The sequence below is a fragment of the Argentina anserina genome, chromosome 7 (genome assembly GCF_933775445.1).
Source record: "Argentina anserina chromosome 7, drPotAnse1.1, whole genome shotgun sequence".
NCBI classification, from domain to species: Eukaryota; Viridiplantae; Streptophyta; class Magnoliopsida; order Rosales; family Rosaceae; genus Argentina; species Argentina anserina.
The window spans coordinates 14878348-14899054 of NC_065878.1; the positions used below are offsets into that span (position 1 = coordinate 14878348).

Below are 20707 nucleotides of genomic sequence, written 5' to 3' on the forward strand. Positions count from 1 at the left end.
TGTGACAGTTAGTGTAATAGGTAGTGTGATAGTAGTTGTGACAGGTAATGTGATAGAGGTTGTGACAGTTGGTGTGACAGTTAGTGAATATATAGTGTGACAGCTTCTGTGACAGTGGGTGTGATAGCGGTTGTGACAATATGTGTGACAATTAGTGTGAGAGGTAGTGTGACATTGTTTCTAACAGTGGTTGTGACAGTATGTGTGACATGCCAATAGGAAATGTGGAAATATGCGAAATTTTATTAAAATTCAAATGAGATTGGTATAAGCATGCTCAGAATGAAGAGAATAGTTAGAATTAGGAAACCTTGAGCTTCGGTTTCGCCGAAATTGCTTGGAGCACCGCCATCGATGACGGCAACCTTTTGCGATGGTTATTGCGCCTTGTACGGTTGGTCGATTCAGAGTGGGTAGTTTATCAAATGAAAGAGAGGAGCGAGATATTTCTAACGGTACCGATTTCGCCAAAATCTATCGCCAGACGGGAAAGTTATGGCCGAAATTAGAAAAAAGAATTAAAAATAAAAAATAAAAAAATACTGAGAAATGGCAAAACAGTCTAGAAAATAATTTTTAAAGTGACTTTTTTCTAATTTTCACTTAAATGTGATGATTTTTTTATAATTAATTCATAAGTAGTGACTTTTTTCTAATATAAGTTTGGAGATGATACATTTTTATAATTTATTCTTTTTAATATAATATTAATCATGTTGTATGAGTAATATCGTAAAAAGAAAAAAAGTAATAAAATAAAAAAGAAATTCCCTGAAGATGAGATAGTTGTTCCAAATAAACTTTTTTTAAAAATAAACTTTTAAAAGAGATTTGACACTGGGAGGTTTGGAGCAGGTGGAGAAGATTTCACAAGAGAAGAAAGCAACCCACAGAGTTAACAATAGAAAGAGCTACAAAAAGGAAAAATGAATTCGGGTATGAAATCCTTATGAGAAATTTATTAATAACGTGAATGCTCTTAAATTCCATGTACTGTATGTTATATATTTTCTTTTACTTCTACTTTCAAGCACTAAATTTGGCTTTCTTTCTTTTTGGAGTATTGTTTAATTGATTTCTATTATTACTTTGGTTGTTTATGAAACTTAGTCTAATCGTTCAAATAGCAATCAGTAGCATTTGTGGGTTGTAAGTGCATATGACATGCTGCCAATAAAATGATGGGAGTATGATGATCGTGGGCGTGAACAAAGATTGATTTCTTGATGAAAATGGGAAGAATTACCGTGATATAGTATGTGAAATTGCGAAAACAGGTAAGATTCAGTCCACCATATCTCCTACTAATGCTTAGCATTTGATTAATTTTCTTTGAGAGCTAATATCAAATTATTAGTGGAAGCTTTACCGCACGAGTGTTATCTTACAAACAAAAAAAACGCAAATGCTGCCGTTTTGCACGAGCATAGCGTGTGCAGAAAAACTAGTCATATAGAACACAAGTGGCACTTTATATTAGATTTCAAGAATGTTTAATTAGCGCAATTTTAGCAAACTTCTAGTTTTCCGACAACAAAGGACGTCCATTTAGTAATTGCTATAACCAAACTCATTCTGAAACTACCTTTTCAAGGCATGCATGTACATGCATTTTCAAACCCTTTTCACCTCGCATGAACAATCAATCTCATTAACGGTTTAAATGGGGAAGAAGAAAAATGAGCAAGAAATTAAAGTAAGATTCCTACTCCATTGGTAATTATAATGGTGAATTAGAATCACATAATTTACAGTTTGGCTTATCTACCATGTAGCATGTCGTTGCAGAATTCAAAATCCCAATGCACTGCAATGCATGTGAAAGAATAGTTGTCAAAACCCTATTGAAGATCAAAGGTACCTGATATTCGTTTTGCACCTCTCTCTCTCTCTCTCTCTCTCTCTCTTTTCAATCAAACCCTAACTCATCAAGTCATCGTTAGTTTGCTCTTATTTTGCTATTTCCTCTTTGGGTTCTTTAGGGGTGGAGAGGATTGCAACAGACATGAACAAACACAAGGTTATGGTAACGGGAAAGATCGACCCGGAAAAGGTTTTGAATAAACTGAGAAAAAAAACTAGGAAGAAAGTAGAAATAATTGATGACAAAGAATAAGACTTAAAAGATGCGTCTGATGAAGGAAACTTATCAAGATCATTTATTAGTCATCCACTAATTCTTGATTGCTGTAAAGAAAGTGAACAATTACTTATGATGTTTAGTGATGAGAATCCAAATGCTTGTTCCATAATGTGAAGAGTATCAAAAGTATGTACATTTTGTGATTTGAGATAGGATATAATTGGTAGTTTCACACTATTTTGGTTTCGCAGTGACGTTGGTTTTGAGTTAATTCTCACGAACGATCCTAGTGACCTAATGAAAGAGATGAAATCATGATCATTTGATTATGTATTTGTTGTATACGATTGCAGCAACAAAATAAAAGCATATAGTGCTAACTGATTATTGAACCAAATTCAGACTAAACTATGGGTTTTATTTGGTATACTGTATCCACAACATGAGTATTTAAGGAGTCTTGGCTAGGGATTAATTTTGATATTACAACACTACTTTTTTTTTATTGAGTTGCTTGTTTAATCAATATTTTTAGGAAATAAGAAAACTGCAAAAGCAAAATATAAAATAGTTAAGAGAGATTCTATTTGCACCTCTAAAATTTCTATGTGTATCTCAATTACTTATTACATCTCCTTATTATTTTTTAACTCCACAAAACTCTAAGTACACCTCTTTTTCCTTACTCAATTACCCCTCGCCCCTCCAGCTATATCTCTATTATAATTTATAAGTGGTCGTTTTACTAAACACGACAATGGCAAGGCTCAATTACCGCCCACTAAAGATTATTTTTAATGATTGATTAAAGGGATATGCTGGGGATGGTTCAAATCAGTTCATACTGAGAGAGGCTTTGTATAATTGTATTACTTTGTTCGTGTGGCTTCCATGATTTTGGGTGATATTGTGCTAAAACTTTTGGTGAGTCCCAAAAACACCCAAATATGGGAGAGGCGCAACTATTCCATTACTGGAGAGAAGTATGACTTGGCTCCTGGAGCAATATTATTATTCTTAGGTACAGTAGAAACCATTGAATATATATCAAGTTGAATTTCGTAGCTCAGTTTGATTAACGAGTTTAAATTTTTGTTAATCATAGATCAAAGATTGATAGTTGTACATACAAAGAAAGAGATAAAACAATATTTTTTTTTCTATGTTTATTTGTTCGTGTTTATCGGTCTTTTTATATGAGTTGAAAAAGTCAAATAGAAATAAAGAAATTGTGAAGGTATATACAATAATTTTAGAGGTGAGAATAGAACCCACGATAGTTAACTGTTAACCCTAGTTTTAAAAAAAAAAAAAAATAGGGTAGAAGACCAACCCCTAATTGAGGCTACCCCTGCTCTCATTATTATTAATCATACTGTTATGCAAAACCAGAGGGGGCATAGCACCTAAACTCCGATTAGCACTAAAAACATTACAAGAATCTTTAACTAGTAGATCTTGAATAATATTCAGAACTTCCCCAATATGAAAAGAAAAACTCATGTGGCATCTTCATAGAAGTGGGTATGTGGTGAGTATACCAAAAGGGAGCCACAAATTTGCTCCCTAGTAATCAAGACAACTTTCGTTGTATATGTATGGGATTGAACCAGCACTTACCTCATAATCACTCATCAGTAACTCATGCCTTTCATTACATGTCACAATTCAGTATATAATCAAAAATTTCAAACACAAAAGGACTCCAATAGCCGAGCGTGCAGTTCACAAAACAACACAAGCGCGTGAGATCCCCCTTCAAAAAATTTGTTTTTCTCCCTTTGCGCTGTTGAAAAAGGTGAAGAAGGTCATTTCAGGCTAACCCAGACCATCACCACCCTTCTCAAACCCCTCTCTCTCTCTCAAAACTCTCTCTCTCTCTAAAATAACAACTCCATCGCTCCGATCGAATACTATGCAATTCCATCCAAAACCCTAATCTCTCACCGAAACCCATCTTCCTGTACCTTGTCTCATTCCAATCCCGGCTGTTCATCAATACCAAAACCCCTAAAGATCTTGAACATTTTTTTACTACAAAGATACGAGGATTCTTTGTTTTCTAGCGATTATTTTTGAAACATACGTGAGATTCTAGCTTGGTTTCTGCAGAGGATAGTTTCTTTTTGTTTGTATCTGTTAGTGTTTTGGATCGGTAGAATGAATGAGGATCTAGGAGCCAGTTGATTAGAGTGTTTTCAATGATTTGGGTTGATTAGGAGTTGAGGGAATTTGATTGGGGATGTTGTAATTGCTTGAGTTGAAGCTTTTGGGTTTTCTGGGTTTGGGAGATAGTGTAGGAATTAGTGTTAAAGATTGAAGCTTTATTTTGTGGAAGTTGGAAATCGAATTGGGTTGATTGAGGGGCTTGTGGTTTGAGCTTGGAGCAGTGAGTTTCAGTGCACAAGGTTGATTAGGTTGTAGTTTGTAGTTTGGGGTGTACTGCTTGGAGAAGTAGCAGGATGAGCTTAGAGAACGAGGACCAAGAGTTGCCGGATCAGCCTGTCGAAGCGAACCATGAAGTTCATAAGTAATGCATTTTTCGTTTGCATTTTCGGTTTGTGTGATTGCTAGGGTAATAGTTATGTGTATATCATTTACATTGTGGATGGTGACATAATAAACGTATTTCATATGATGTAGGAAGTTGAAAATATCGTATACGAGGGAGTTTCTGCTGTCGTTGAGTGGGTTGGAATCCTGCAAGAAGTTACCAGATGGGCTCGACCAGTCGTTCCTGAGGTGAATATTCTTTTTCAAGTAGTTCACCTGTATTTGTAGTCTGCATTTCATAAATTGGGGAATATTTATACTTATTTTGCTGATTTCTTTTATCTTGCTCTGATTTAGTGATTGATATTGCTTTTAATCATGTGTTAACTGTTGCTCATAGTGTTTGTTTTTTGTTTCCGTTTATTCCCTTTCTCATATCAGTGAATTCGAGGATGCTTTCAAAGATAGGCAAGGGACATCTATTGTTTTTTCAGCAAATAGTTTCAGGCGAAATGATTATGGCTCATCTCCTCCTACTAAGGGTGATGCTGCTGGTTATTCGCGGCCACTTCATGGAAGGTGGGAAAGTCGTTCTTCGGGACGCAGTGATAAGGATAGTGACACGCAATCTGACAAAGACTCTGGTGGGTTAATCATCGTTATTTGATACTTCCACATTAAATATCTACGTATATGGTGTTATTTGATACTTCCACATTAAATTTCTACGTATATGTCTTCTATATTTTCCTTCAAACATATATGGATATATGTGTTTCAGAGAATAGTTTCACCAGTGGTCGACTGGTGTCTCTATAGGAACTTCTGAAGTACCAACTAGGTGATTTATTTATGTTTGTAAGAGTAGAAGAATACTTATCCAGTCAAGCTAACATTATAAATTCCTTTATGAGTAAGTAACTATTTAACTGAGACCGCAAGGGAAGTGATTAAGTATCACATTATGTCTTTATTGTTGATCTCTTGGAGTAGAGTCTTGAGACAGATTTCGGGGGCAAGCTGATAATTATGGTGAGGAAATCAAAGCATTAGTTGTCAGGCATATTGATTAGACATATTGATAAGTAAAGTCAGGAAATCAGAGGATTAGTCCTTTGGCGTCCATTAACTGTTAAAGCTCTTCTTCATTTTCATTTCCTGTCTTGAATCAATCAAGAAGTAAATTTCTTGACTGAAAAATGCTTTGACCTCATTCAGAGTCGGGCTCATTTCTGTGGCAATTCATATTCTGTTTTCTTTTCTCGTTGAGATCCTGCTCAGCTGCTTTTCCCACAAAAGTAGATATTTGAATTTTTTATTTACCCATCTGTTGAATGACAGATCCTGGAAGGCACTATGGCAACCCGCCTCGGCGGCCCTGGCAGGTCCATGAGCATGACGGGCTTCTCGGAAGTGGTTCCTTTCCAAGGCCAGCAGGGTTAGCCGGAGGGATAGCAGGAAACAAAGTTCGACCAAGTGACACCTATCAGCTAAATAGGACCAGTGAACCATATCAGCCTCCCCGCCCTTATAAAGTAAGCTTTTGACTTATTGCTGGGCCTACTGTCTATTTCAAAAAATTCCCAAAAGCATGATGCCAGCAATATTGAACTTAATATCCACCAGTTTAACGTGCTACAGAATAATTTCCTGTGTCTCTGAAAATAGTATTGTGCAGAGATAAGGGTCTCAACTATTTCTTTTACCCTTTTCTATAATTTGCAGGCAGCACCTCTCACACGAAAAGAGATTACCGACTCACTTAATGATGAAACGTTTGGTTCCTCTGAGCATACAAGTGAGGATAGAGCAGAAGAGGAAAGGAAGAGAAGAGGTACTTATTCTTATCTTTGGGGTGGTTTTGGTAGAAGTGATTGCAGCATTTTCTGCTACTTTGATCTTATGTATCTCTCTAGCTTTTCAGTATTTTTTTTGCTGGCAGTTGTATGCAAGTTTGAAATTTGATGGCTTTTCTCCCAGATTTGTTTGAACAAATGAGGAAAGAGCAACATAAAGCATTCCAAGAAAAGCAGAAGCTGAAGCCAGAGGCAAATACAAGTGGCTTTGATTTTTCTACTCTGTTGGATGATGATTCTAAAGAGAAGAGACTTCTGCCAAGAAGCAATGAAACAACTGAGCCTCGAGTACCACCAACGTCAATGAATGATGGGGAAAAGTCTACGTTACCTTTGCAAGCTCCGTCTTCGAGACCTCTTGTGCCCCCTGGTTTCACTAGCACAATTTTGGAAAGAAATCTGGGAACAAAATCCTTGAACCATCCCCATCAAGTGGAGGTAACCAATTTGTACTTTCTTTTAACTCATGATGACAGTGTTTCCAAGATTATTGTCTTTTCCATTCTTAATGTGTTGCATATGTTATGCTTTGCATTGAATTGAATGATTACAATTTTGCTAATAATTGTCAAAAGATAATAATCTGAAGAAACTTATAAGCACGTGTATCTAGTACTGAGTTAATAGTGGAAATTGTATCTGTCTTTCAATTTTGTAAATATTGCTGGTAATTGCACCAAGCAATATATAGTTCTGCTAGAATGCGATCTAGCAAACCAAGCTCATATCATGGTTTCCTAATTCGTACCCTATTTGTGTTTGATCATTAATACAATCTGTTGATGCTTCTTTCTGAATTCTGATAGGTTGGAAATTCTGGACTTGAGGATAACATTCTACATGGCAAAGGTAACCGTATTGTAAATGGTACTTCTGATAATCGAGTGGAAAAAAAACCGGTTGAGCAAATGGTTTTAGGCATGCAGCATCTTGCAAGCAGAAGTACTCATGCTTCATTTGATAGTATGACCGGAAAGAGTCCAAATTTCGTACCACCTCAAGGTGCTTATAATAAGATAATTGGCTCGGACAATCAAATGTATAATAAAGCGAATACACCACAAGGACTAGAAGCTTCCAGAAATAGTGAAGTGATTGAGATCGATGCTGAAAAAGTGACTGGTTCTACTTCAATACTAGAAAAACTTTTTAGCAGTGCAGTACCATTAAATGGTGTTGGCTCCTCTAATATCACTGAGGTACTCAAATGTGTCCCTCTCTTCTTTTTTCCTCTTATAGAGTTTATAAATAATTGCATTACTTAGGATGAATGTCAACTGCCCAGACTCTCAATCTGCTGTTTAACATGTAAAATTAAAATAGGAATTCTTGCATCATATAATTTGTAGTCATAATACTAAGATCTGCATTTGATAGAGCTCATTGGCATTAGGTTTTATCAGAATCTAGTTTTCATAGTCAAATTCCATCTTATGTTTAGGTCCCAGGAACTTTACTCATTTGATTTTGAAACAAATTAGCTTGAAACAGTGATCTCATTTGCATCCTTTGTGCTTCTGCAGCCTCATAATAGCAAAGTAGTCGAGGCAGTGGGCCCCCACATTGCCAACTCTTCAAAGTTTGCTCAATGGTTTCATGAAGAAGGTCTGTTGCCATTATGCTTTGGAGTTTAAAGCTCTTTTAGTGTGCTTCCATTTGTTGTCAATTACACCTGAAATGGAAATGATCTGTATTTTAATTTAGGCAGTTCTGTTATACTGCAGACAAGAAACCTGCTGATGAAATCTTATCTGGAAGGCCAAATGACTTGCTTTCCTTGATCGTTGGTAGTGAAAAGGCTGGACCTCATATTTCTGATGGGAAGTTACATGATCACAGTTTTCTTAATTTTCCTGCGCAAAACTCTGAACCTGCAGAGAGGCCGCTGACATCAAAGATAGTACCTCCTCCAGTTGCTGACACTCAGCGTTTGCACAAAAGTACTAAACCGGAGGCAGCATCAGCATTCCTTACATGTGAAGACCTTGAGCAGTCCATTTTGTCTGAAATTGGTGAAAGTGGTCCAACCTTGCATCCCCCTGTTCAAAAGTCAGTTGTACCTGATAGAAAGGCTGTGCAGCCAAAAGCCAAAGTAGATGATCATGCATCCCTGCACCTACTCTCACTATTACAGAAGGGAACAGGCTTAAAAGATGTTGAGCCATCTTCGAATCAAGAAACAGCATCGTCAGAACAAATTCACAACTTCGATGGGACGACTATTGGCACTGCACGTCATACTTCAAAAGAGAAAAATGCTGATAATGTTTCTGATCCAGGGAAGAGTCTGACACTTGAAACACTATTTGGAACTGCTTTTATGAAGGAGTTACAATCAGTTGGAGCACCAGTTTCTAGTAAAAGAGGCCTTGTTGGGTCTGCAAGAGTAGAAGCTCCAGAGTCTCATGGGTTGCCTTTCCCGGTTACAGAAAATAGTTATGTTCCTTCTGCATTTGATATTGGACCGAACACAAGTACTCATGATAACAGTGACATGGCAGCGAATAGAAGGAAGCAAACCAGATCAGATAAGATTGATGAGCAGTTTGTCCGTTTTGATAATCCTCAAATTGACCTAGATTCATTACAGGTTAGAACTGACTCGGTGTCTAAGATAAGCATCGATGGGCCTGCTGATATTCGACTTCCTGAGGAGGATAGCTTACTTGTAGTCAGTGAACCTCTCAATGTCCATAATTTTATGTCTACTGGGAATCTAGTGAAAAGCAAAGAACTCTCCTCCCGGAACTCAGAAGTTGACATTGTTGAAAAATTGGCAGCTTTGAACTCTGCCTTCAAGGATGAAAGGTCTATCATGGGGAACCAAGAAGGTCCACCTTTTCTTCGTGGGCCTTATGATATGAGACAGCCTGATATTCCTTATCAGAACCTTAATGTCCAGCCTTCTTCACAAAATATCCATCATCATCAGATGAATCATAGGGGAACTTTATTTCATCCATCAGATTCTCATCCTGGCAATGCCAACTCTCAGATGAATTTTATGACACCAGAGGGTATGATTCGAAACGATCCTCCACAAAGTCATCAGTTTCCTGGGAATATGCTCCGTCCACCTTTCCATCATGCGAACGCTGGACAATCTGGGTTTGATGCTCATCATCACCCTATGTTGCAACAGATGCATACGGCAGGCAGTTTTCCTCTGCCTCACTTGCTACAAGGATTATCGAGTGGTCCAGCCATGCCTCCTCATCCTAACAGGGTCCCACCTTTGCCTGCTCATCCTAACAGTCAGGTTTCTAGCTTTATGGAAGAACTGAACCCAATGGCAGGGTATCCATTTGGTCCTCGGCCAGTCAACTTAGGTGGTCATGGCATGCCAGCACCAGGTAAAACCACTTACCTTTTTTTTATTGCCTAGGTTCAGTTTCAGTCTATAACCTTATTATGTCAGAAATTGCACATGAAATTACGTTCTTAAAATTTCAGCTCCTGATGTTGCTGGTGGAAGCAACCATCCGGCGGCATTGCAAAGGCTCCATGAGATGGAATTGAGGTCAAACCCGAAACAAATTCACCCATTTGCTTCCGGTGGCGGGCATAACAGTCAAGGGATGTACGGACATGAACTGGGCATGGGTTTTGGGTATAGGTAGTTACTTTGTGCTTTGTGTATATCAGTGTATTGACAGTCCCTTGCTCAGATATGCAATTAAACAAATGGCAATGCGTTTAATGTTGCTTCTTTCATATTGGTTATATGGAGACTACTGTAAGTCATGGATTTTTTTGCCATTGACCATGTTATTGGGTTCATTTTGCTCTTACTTCATTGGATGCCATGCAACATTCATGAAAGGGAAACTGAAGCTTTTTTTTTAGTCAGGTGGAGACTGGAAACAACTTGGCAGTTTCCATTCATCAAATTTTTTCATTTCGTTAGCAATGATTCATCATTCCATCCACATGCATGAATTGGGACTCCCATGCTGCTTAGATAAATCGCGAGTACAAACGGGTGTTCGTTTAGAGCTGATTAGAGAGCAAGCCTTCCACACAATAACTGAAAGAAGGGTGTTTATCTCAAGTCAGCCAAAAAATTTCATACGTTTTACTCTTGCACAAGTCGAACGTTACGGATATAGAAGAAGGGTGTTTATCTCAAGTCAGCCAAAAAATTTCACACGTTTTACTCTTGCACAAGTTGAACGTTACGGATATAGAACTCAGCAAGGTAAAGAAGTAAATTCAGTTCATTAATAAATCAACTTTCAACACGATTAAATAACATTGAAACACAGCAATCTCTATATTCTTACAAACCACGACTGTGAAACTAGTATGTACCCAAACACTGAAGTATGGGATTTCCCTCATAGTGATACTTCTTATCGACCTGGAAATCATTACAGACGGAACTCCTAGACTATGTTGAGAGCTACCACAAATGTAGTATCAGCTGGAGTTGGATTCATTATCATCAACTCCTCTACTTATTCACTAGCATGTCATAACAAGAAACAGGTCTAAACAACCTTATACAGCAGACAGCCAGACATAAAATACAATATCATATAACTCAGGAACTCTACAAGACAGCCGAGGTGAACCACTAAATTGACAATCATCCTTCACTTGATGACTGGTTAAAGTACGGTATACAAATAAAACTGTTATTGATTCTTCGACAAGCTGCACAGTACTTGATCTCTACCCTGGACGGTGCTGCATACTCCGCATATTTACAAAGACTCCGGGATGTAATTGTTAGTGAATGCCATCATTCCACGCCATTCAACTGGAATTTACAATTTAGAGTGAAAATGGGATAAAAAGAAGTGTGCATATATTAAGGAGTTGGAAGCTTCATTTACCTTCTAATTTCTACATAGATAGGATGGCATTCTCCGATTTACCATGGCAAGAGAAGTTGCAATTGTTAGCAGTTTTAGCTGTCTCAGAGTCCGCGTCATATGATAAAAGCAACCTTCTCTGTGTAAAGATCAACAGGACTGTTAGGTCTGGTCATAGTGGTCATACAACAAAATTTAGTTATGATACAAAGAAACTAGAAAAGAGAAGCCAATATTAAATCACTTTGTACATCTTGAAAGAAAAGCATGTTTCGTATGGGTTCTAAAGTTGTCAATCTAAACCAAAATAGTTGTAATGATCGTTTTACATATTATATTGAATTGTATGGCATCCACTCAGTTCATATAAAGAGGAAAACTATAGGCGATTATTAATTTGTGAACAACCATCATGTGCGAACTGCATTCTTGTATAAAAGCTGAATAATAAACATCTGTGATATGATAGATGCAGAAGATATGGGCAGTGTCTGTGCTCTCAGATCTGTTCCTCATGAAAACTATCATTGACTCGCCACATAGGGTTTGCACAAGCTTAACCTATCTGTAAGCTAAGTTATTGTGCAAGGCAATTTTTAATTCTTACCTACACTGCAATGTAGGTAAGAAAATTGTGCAGCCTCACTCATTGTGCAGTTTATAAACCAAAGAAGACAAACAAGTGAAATGTTTACAATGTCACTTAAAAAACCAACATTCACAGCTGTCAAGAAAGAGATACTGTCACTAAGAAGTAAAGTACTTACATGTTCCTCAAACTCGGGACTTCTTAAATTAATGGATAGATTTCGCATCAACAAAAGTGCCTGCAAAGAGTCAAATAGGGGGAGATTGAGTGAATGAGCAGCTCCTAAGCAGTTAGAGAAAGACCAGACATGACTATCTTTGAGTGTTAGCTCTTAAACTTGAATGGCAAATTAAAAAAATAAAAAAATAACAAATTTATGCAAGATTAAATATAACATACTGTTTCCAAATTTATAGGGTCCATTTGTTTCAGTCTCTCCACATGACTAGTTGACTCGGGGTCAAACACACTGCCGATGAATTTATACACCTGAGCGAAATCCGGTAAAACTGCACATACAATAAGTACATTTAATATTAAAAGAACTGCAATAACTGTAATGAACTATGATATCAGTTCAGTACTAGAGAAATAATCTGTCTGTTTGGGAGTTGCGCAAGCAGCATATTGAACTCTTAATACAGAGATAAACGAATGCATGGCATCAGATTTACAGTGATAAAACATAGATCATTTCTGCAGTTATGGGTAAAGAACTGGAATAATTAAAAAAAAAAGTGTGAAACAGTAATGGTCAGTCATGGAAGAATGCAGAACACAAATTTTGCACTCCAGATGACCTCATTATGTAGCTACTATGTTTAACAACTGATAAGGATTACTTGACGCATACCATGCAACAAAAAATACAGATAGAGAAAAAAGAAAACCTCTTCGTGGTTGGTGATGACATGCCACTAGAAATAATAAAAAAATAGTGTACAACAGTATTTGGTTGGTCAAGTTTGAATGCAGAACAGAAATTCTGTACTCCAAATGACCTCCTTATGTAGCTATTACATTTAACAATCAATATGGATTACTTGAGGCATACCATGGAACAACAAAAAGATTTTTAAAAAAGATAGAATTTTTAACCTCTCTGTGGCTGGTGATGACACGCTCTACCAAATGTCTCACCCATTAGCCAAGCTGTAGGCTTGCTTTCGTTACTACTACTGTAGCAAGAGTTTTGTGCATCTGTTGAACCAGCTACATTTCCATCATCTAAGAAATAACAAAATAATTCAAGATTTTAATTTAACATAAGCTATTATGGATATTCTTATCATGAACAATAAAATAGAAAGTCAAAACCAAGAAAGGTGGAAAAATTTAAAACCTTTGGATACTGGCGATGCATTGACTGGAGGCACGTAACTATGACTCCAGGAAGATAAAGTTGCACTAGTAACTGGAGTGCCATGCACAAATGATGAATCTGGCTGGTAAGTATATCCATGTTCAAGCACTCCAGTTGAGGATTCAAATGGCCCAACAACTTGAGATACTACTGGAGCTGCCAGAAATTGACTTATAAGCATTAAACTTAAAAGCAAAAGTAGAATTGCGAAAACAAAACAAGGGTTGACTATGCCTAGTTGCTGACCAGTCTTAGGAGCCTTTTGTGGGTATGGATGAGTTGCTTTCCTCTTTGGCCTAGGAGGAGGTACATGCTCGCTTGTCCCTTTTTTCTGAACCTTCAAAAAGTACTTTTGTGCATGGCTACGTATCTGACAAGAATTACACTTAGCTTTAGTACAATGAAGACACATGGAATTCACAGACAAATGAAGTTTACTGATAAGAAATGAGTGAAGATGTTCTAACCATATGTTTCCTCATTAATCTTTTCTTTATATTGAATGCATTAACATGCCTAAACTGACTCGACTAAAACTTTAACTATTAACCATCCAAATTTTCTCAAAAGATAAGGAGCCTATATCAAAATTATAGAACCTATGGAAAACATGTTGGTACAATTCAAAATTGCAAGATTTTATAAAAGAAAAGTAATCTAATGTAACGTATCCAATAAAATGTGTTATTTATTATGTAGTCTGCTAGCACCAACAGTCCACCGACCACAGGATTGTAATCGTGAGTTCATACATATTGGACACTCAGTTTCTGCTGCTACTAAAGATGCTAGCATGAAATTTTACAAGCCAACCTTGCAGAACCCTGCAATAATTTTGAGTCCCTTTGACACCGACAAGTATAAGCAACTTTTTTTTTTGTCTGTGGAGCATATAGGTAGTTTACTATAAACTTGAACAAACAACAAGACATAACAGAACAAAGATAATGGCACAAACCTAACAAAACCACCAAACTTTGCTCTTATAACAGACATGTAAACCTTTTAACTTCATGCTTCAAATAACCATTTTAAGCTTGGAAATCTTTCATTCATAGATAAGTCTGACTATGATTACTACTCACCTGGATAACCGTTTTTGAGCCAACAAAAGCTTCAATTTTCTTCCAGTCACGGTCGAATCTGTGTAAACAAATAAACAGTTTACTCCAATAAGTCGTAATCCACAAAGCTTACAGCCACAGTAGCTCATCAAAAACACACACACACACACTCACACCAAAATACAATTCTTTCACACATATAAACCAACATCACAATGTCTCACTTTCCCCAACTAGTAACTAAAAAGCTCTCTATCCAAACCCGAAAAAAAAAATCACCCTTTCAGCTCCAGAAAACCTCTAAATTATTAATTAACACATCTCATAAATCTCCCAAACTCAAATGAACTCTAATTATCTGTTTAAATTACATGAAATGAAAGAAAAAAAACGGAGCTTTTCAATTTCTTAACTAAAGATTGAAACTTTCTCATATCAATTCACCCAAATCAAGCAGACCCTCAATTCCCAGATACAGAATATAAAACCCCAACAATAAAAACTTGAAGAACTCACAGCTGGAGAGCTTCTAGAAACTTTTCATGCTCCTGGTCACTCCAGCTCTCCCTGGACTTGGTAATCGTATACGGCTTCCTGATCCTCTTGCTCTGATCCTCGGCGTTCTGGGCCGCGGCCGACGTGGTGGTGCTGGCCGTGGAAGGCGGAGGCATGGAGTTGATCCCCGGGAGGCCCATGTTGGTGGGATCGAATAAGTAGAAGCCCTGAGGTGGTGGGTTTGGGTTTACAGACACCATAAAAAGCTACTAAGCTGAGCTGTTTTGAAACTCGGGTCTAATCTTAGCTTCAGGGCTTGAAGAGGCTTCAAGATATGAACTATGTGAAGACCACACAAAGTAGAAGAGAGGGTTTTGTCTGTGTTTTGTTTTTGAAGTGGGTCTTTTTCTGGGTGGGATGGTTTTGGTTTGTGTGATTTTCAGGTTTTGGTAGGGAAATGTGGTTTGGAGAAATACAACCGCCCTTCATATATTTATACAATAATTTAAAATATTTAAAATTCCAATAAGTCGGTAAACTTTTAGTTTATGTTTTATCTAACGATGCCATATAATAGGACCTTGGTTTGACAAATAATGTGGGATGAGACTGAGAGAAATGACCTCAAATTCTCTAATTAAGTATTCACTTACGGTATATTAGATTATCTAGTGTACCCGTAAATAAAATATATTAATATGATATAAATTATAGAGGCATATGAACAAACTAATATACGTACACATATCGGTATTAATTAAGTAAACAATGTTTATGTAACTGCCATTCACCAAATTCCTACAATAACCTTTCCTTATATAACTTTGAAAATCAATCATCTAATATTCAAAGGATAAGATAGTAAATTGATATATTGATGGGCTATATAAAAGAAAAAAAAAGAAAATATTAGAACATGGAAATCCGATTGATAGAAACTGCTTCCTCTTTTTTTTGGGATATTTTACTTCAATTTGTGAGCAGTAAAAAGTTTGATATCTTTTGGATTTTATTTTTACTCTCCTGCATGTCAGTAAGAATTATCATGTGTTTTTTTAATCTTAAGATTGTATTATCATGTTAATTATAGGAGCTAATTATAAACTTATAATATAATCGTGTTTTTTTCGCAAGCGCACAGCGCGTGCATAAACGCTAGTACGAGTTGAACTTAATAAAGAGCAGTTTATTGTGGGTTTGTGCTTTGTACATTAGTTTAAAACTAGCCCGACACATAAATAAATAGCTCGACGAAAAAACGCATAAATTGGTTCGAAAACGTTGCCATACTTGAAGTGTCGAGTCAGTTTATCTCTTTTACAAGCTACTCATTATTTGTAAAGTTTCATCTTAAATTACAATTATATTTTGCTACTAAAACACAGTAAACACTGGTAATTTAAAAATCTTTTCCAATTCCCAGTGAAAAATTATTACCAAAGGCGAACACGAATACAGTTCACGTGCATTAGGTTGGTTTATATTTGTTTATTCTGATAAAAGGACCAATGCCTCTGTTTTAACCGTACGCGTGGCACCTCTTTGGACACGATACCGACTGCTGCGCATTGAGCAAATGGCACGTGGAAAGTAAGTGGCATTTTGAAGCTACGTGGAGCAAACCAATTGGCCGTGCTTTATTTAGAAAGTCGGAAATCGTCCGGTTAAGGGAAGTACGTCTTGTCAAGCGGCACAACAAACTCAATAACTTCTGCCTCAAAGTTTTTGGCGAGATGACAACTTTGATCGAATTCGATTCCATCACAGTTCCTTCAGTTATACTCGAAAAATTGAATTTATGATTTTGATTTTCTTATACTAACTTTATCAATAAAATTAGTATGAATATTTTCTTCTATAAATGAAGGACGTCAATTTAAGAAATACAATGCAATAATATGAAACATCAAAGTGGAAGAAGGCAAACAACATAACCAGATGCAAAGCTGCATAAGATGTAAAAGGAATTGCACGTTGTGCCGGAAGACATTGACTAATGCATTGCAGAGGTCATTTGAGAAGTGTCTGAATGTAACTGCAAACATGTGAGGCAATTTCTCCCCCAAGAAAAAAGAAGAATAAAAGCATGATTATGTAAAAAAAAAAACTCACATTGAAATCAAACTCTTAATAACAAGATTTATGACCTTGTGTCCCTAATTTGACCAAAAATAACAATCAGATTACGAATACAAGGTCATCAATGAACAAGATTTTATTTTCTGAATGAGTTTTCTCATATTGATTGCATGAACAAAGCATTAGTTGTTCGCGGAGAGGTAAACCCACATCTCATTCATCGCGGCAGCGTTTACATGTGATGTATCATAACCTTATTTTTGCTTTCTTCTCTGCTTTTTGTACACTTATCATTGATTAATCGTAGTCCCATGATAACTTTTCATATTTATTATTTTGTAAATAAATATTTAAAACCGAATCTATTTTATTTATACATGTCACTGGAAGATTATTATTCTAAAGCATAAACTAGTTCAAAGACTTCAAACAAACATGCAAAAATCCACCTCTAGTTGGTGGTTAGACGCATACGTCATGCTACGAGTTTAGTGGGAAGAGGATTGGTCGATGAGAATTGAGAAGTGAGTGTGTTAAATGTTTATGCCGCTGAACCTTTCGAGGCCGAGTACACATATTCCTATTACGAAAACTCATATCCTGTCCAACGCGCTAGTTACGAATAAAGCTAAAAACCTATTAGTTTAAGAATTAAATCCCAATACCAAGTATGTAGAAGATCAAACGACAACTCTTATCATGAAATTATTCTCTGACTTCTTAATTCTACTCTAAGTAAAATGTGCCTCGTGTTCCTGAATAATTATTATTCTACTCTTGTGTGTGTCTTAGTCTTATTAGGTTTCATATTAGAGATAAATTCGCATCTCTATAATAGATTATGACTCTGAATCTTACGAAATTATGGTTATGTAATGCCTATATATAGACCTCATTATTAATCAATAAAGGGTTACGTTATATTCTTTATGTTGTTATTATTCTTATTTCGTTCATCTTCAAACACGTTATCATGCACTTTGTTCTAAAGTGTCTGAGCGACGAGACCACCACCAGAAATTTAGAACCCTAGCCTTGACATGTTTTCCTCTGGCAGCCTCTTATTTTTGACACCGTCGGAAAACTAACCTCCATAATCCATACCGACAACTTGTAGTCGGAAAAAACTAAGAAAAAAACCTCAAATTCGCATGTTCTAAGGGCACCTAGAAATTTGTTATATGCACCACTAATGTCATCTCCTCCGATCTCGGTCTCCTTCTCCGACCAACTTCCTGGTGAGCTCCTCAATCGACGAAAACCCAGCAGTGTCGTGCGAATATGCGATCTCTTCTGTCGCCAGATCCATCCCGAGCTCAGCCTTATGTTGTCAATCCATGACCCGGAGTTTCAAATTGAGAGCACCAAATCATCGCCCTCCCTCGACCTCGCGCTGTCGCTGCCCAGATCCCGATGTCTCTTATGCATCTTCGCACACGTTCATCCTAGAGCCGATATCTCCGACGAATGATCTGGACACACAAAGCATGGCAGACCTGCACGCGTATGCTCAACCTGAATTTGCAGCTGCTCCAACACGTGTCGCTATGTCTTAGATTCGACCCAGCAACTCCCTTGGGTTCCGACCTGCCGAGCCCAACAACCTTTTTTGTCTTCTGTTTTTTCCTTTTTCCTTTTCATTTTCCTATTTATTTATTTGTTTCTATGCACGTCTTAGTTTTTAACTATATTTCACGTGTTCTTATAGGAAAAATAGTCACTTCTCATACTGTGGTGATGACATATACGACATAGATGGACGTTAATTCTGCAATTTGCACATGATTTCGAGCATATTTTCAAAAGATTTTTATGTCATCAGACGAAGATGAAAAATGAATTCATCAAGCAGTTTTTCTACATGAAGATATTTGAAGATTATCTCATTTTAATGTTGTCTATTTGGCAGACTAACAAGTATGTTTTTCTTAAAATTGATGCTTTTAAACATATATATATATATAAATTATCGGGCGTTATTAGCATTCGTCATGTCTATTTTTTTGTCTTTCTTATAACGCCGATAAGACCAAAGAGGGATATGATCCCCCTCTTAGTCGACGTTTTTCATGTGACGGTCCTGAGAGAGTCACGTTATTATTTAAGAGAAGAAATCGATTTCGTGTGGTTGTCTGAGCATACCGTTGTTTTGGGTGTGATCATGAGAATCGTCGATATGCATCGATTATTTTGTGACCATATACATCAAAACCCTTCTAATTCCGATTACATACTTGAATAGTTTCGATTATTCGAAATTTATACAACCCTCGTTTCTTATGGATGCGTCGACATCACGACTGTTATTTGAATATTTGAGTTTTCTTAAACTCACGTATATAAACAATAATCCCCAACATCGCTATTTGCTGATAGAAAATTCTCAAATTCTATGGGACACACTTAAAATGATTACATAAACGTCTATGACGTGGTTTTACCGGAGTTGACCTTGATGCATGCTCCACATCCAAGAAACACATGTCATTTTTTTGGCACCTGTATCTATTTATATTGAGGAAACATTTGAAATGGAAACGTAACGTTCTTCCATTCTCAAGTAAGCAACTTTTTTAGCCTTAAGCTAAGGCTCCCCGATCTGATATGCAAGATTTTGTTGATACGGATTTTTACTTAGTCAATCTATTTTGACTATATTTTATGTTTACTATTTTTCAAGTATGATGTTGGCATTGTCATGTTTCTTACTCGATTTTAGCTTAAATCGTCTATTGAAATTGGAAGCTTGTTTGTGTTAATTAAAGATTGGCATATTCAATAAAATATCTCGTATTCCTTGTTTACAAGATGAACTCGTGAGAATTTTATTTGCCTTAAACCTAGCATGAATGGTCAACGTTTACAACTCACGTGGTTTATAAATTGACCGCCTTTAGGTTACATGGAACCCCAATACTACTAAATTGTGAATTTAGACCTTATAATTTGGAAAACGGACCTCGGAACATCAAAAATTGACGTCGTTTTACCCTTGGCCGTACCCGGTTACTGTTCAGGCATTTCTGGAACGTTTTCCAGCGTTTTGGACACCTTCAGGCCACTTTCCGGCGTTTCCGGCGCCACCACTCGGTTCCTACCAGTGTCACATGTCCGACCTGCAGCTTTGGCCTCCATACCAGCTAGCTTCGGCCTCCATCTGCTGGTTTTCCGAAAAACGGCGTTGCCGATTTCCGACGAGTTTCCAGTGATATTTTCGTCATTTCTTATCATTTTTCCGGCATATTTCCTGCAGTTTTTGCTGTCAACTTTTCCCAATCCAAATTTCACTCGGTTTTGAGTTATTTAGACATGGTTTTTCGATTAATTTTTCAGTTTTCTCCAAGTCGTTTCATAGCTCAAACGATCTTATTATTATTGGTGACCACCCGCACTAATTGTATGGTTTTTACCACCCTAATTGTTTGGTATTCAACTGCTCTAATATCATGTTTTTCCAACTCCTAAGTTGAAGAATGTAATTTTATTGCCATGTGATACACTCGATGAGATTACACTTTATTTCAATCTCTCATCTTATAATATTCTACGATGTATTGTCTAGAGAAGTTCACCGCGTCGTTGACTCTCTTAATTTTGAGAATGTCCCGCCGTAAAATCGAGTGTCTCGCTAATTGCGTAACCACCCACACTATTCTACGGTGCATGTAGTTATTTTACAGATCTCGTGCGAAGATTGTGTTTTATATCTTTGTGCCTTGCTAAGTTTTAAAAGGTCATACATGCTAATGATGAATTTTCATCTTGATATTTGTGTTGAGAATAGGGAGGAATAAATATGTTAGATTTCATTGATAATCGTTTTTTTCAAGCTTCGACAGTAGCTTTGTTAGCCTGCAGACAAAGATTT

At 36.8% G+C, this 20707-nt stretch overlaps 3 protein-coding genes across 7 annotated transcripts; 2 read left to right on the forward strand and 1 right to left on the reverse strand.

Moving 5' to 3' along the window:
• The first annotated feature begins 1663 nt into the window (after positions 1–1663).
• On the forward strand, positions 1664–2257 carry LOC126803987 (heavy metal-associated isoprenylated plant protein 19-like). The gene is given in 3 exon segments (XM_050531726.1): positions 1664–1696; positions 1776–1857; positions 1983–2257. Coding segments are annotated over 3 exon segments (390 nt in total).
• Positions 2258–3917: 1660 nt separating this feature from the next.
• On the forward strand, positions 3918–10223 carry LOC126803928 (uncharacterized). 4 transcript variants are annotated; one of them, XM_050531661.1, is made up of 10 exons: positions 3918–4613; positions 4727–4825; positions 5018–5220; positions 5918–6111; positions 6302–6410; positions 6557–6870; positions 7239–7631; positions 7956–8037; positions 8157–9785; positions 9886–10223. In XM_050531661.1, exons 1-10 carry the CDS (start codon positions 4546–4548, stop codon positions 10050–10052), a joined length of 3258 nt encoding a protein of 1085 aa, XP_050387618.1. In that variant the 5' UTR covers positions 3918–4545; the 3' UTR covers positions 10053–10223. The 4 variants fall into 4 exon arrangements, with proteins under 4 accessions (XP_050387618.1, XP_050387619.1, XP_050387620.1 ...); XM_050531662.1 differs by having other exon boundaries at positions 7956–8032; positions 8155–9785; XM_050531663.1 differs by having other exon boundaries at positions 7239–7547.
• Positions 10224–10637: 414 nt separating this feature from the next.
• Positions 10638–15204, reverse strand: LOC126803960 (protein REVEILLE 3). 2 transcript variants are annotated; one of them, XM_050531703.1, is made up of 9 exons: positions 14782–15204; positions 14287–14344; positions 13448–13571; positions 13181–13357; positions 12937–13038; positions 12238–12347; positions 12017–12076; positions 11271–11388; positions 10638–11194 (listed from the first exon to the last, which is right to left on the reverse strand). In XM_050531703.1, exons 1-8 carry the CDS (start codon positions 15018–15020, stop codon positions 11281–11283), a joined length of 978 nt encoding a protein of 325 aa, XP_050387660.1. In that variant the 5' UTR covers positions 15021–15204; the 3' UTR covers positions 10638–11194; positions 11271–11280. The 2 variants fall into 2 exon arrangements, with proteins under 2 accessions (XP_050387660.1, XP_050387659.1); XM_050531702.1 differs by having other exon boundaries at positions 12937–13065.
• Between the last annotated feature and the right edge of the window lie 5503 nt (positions 15205–20707).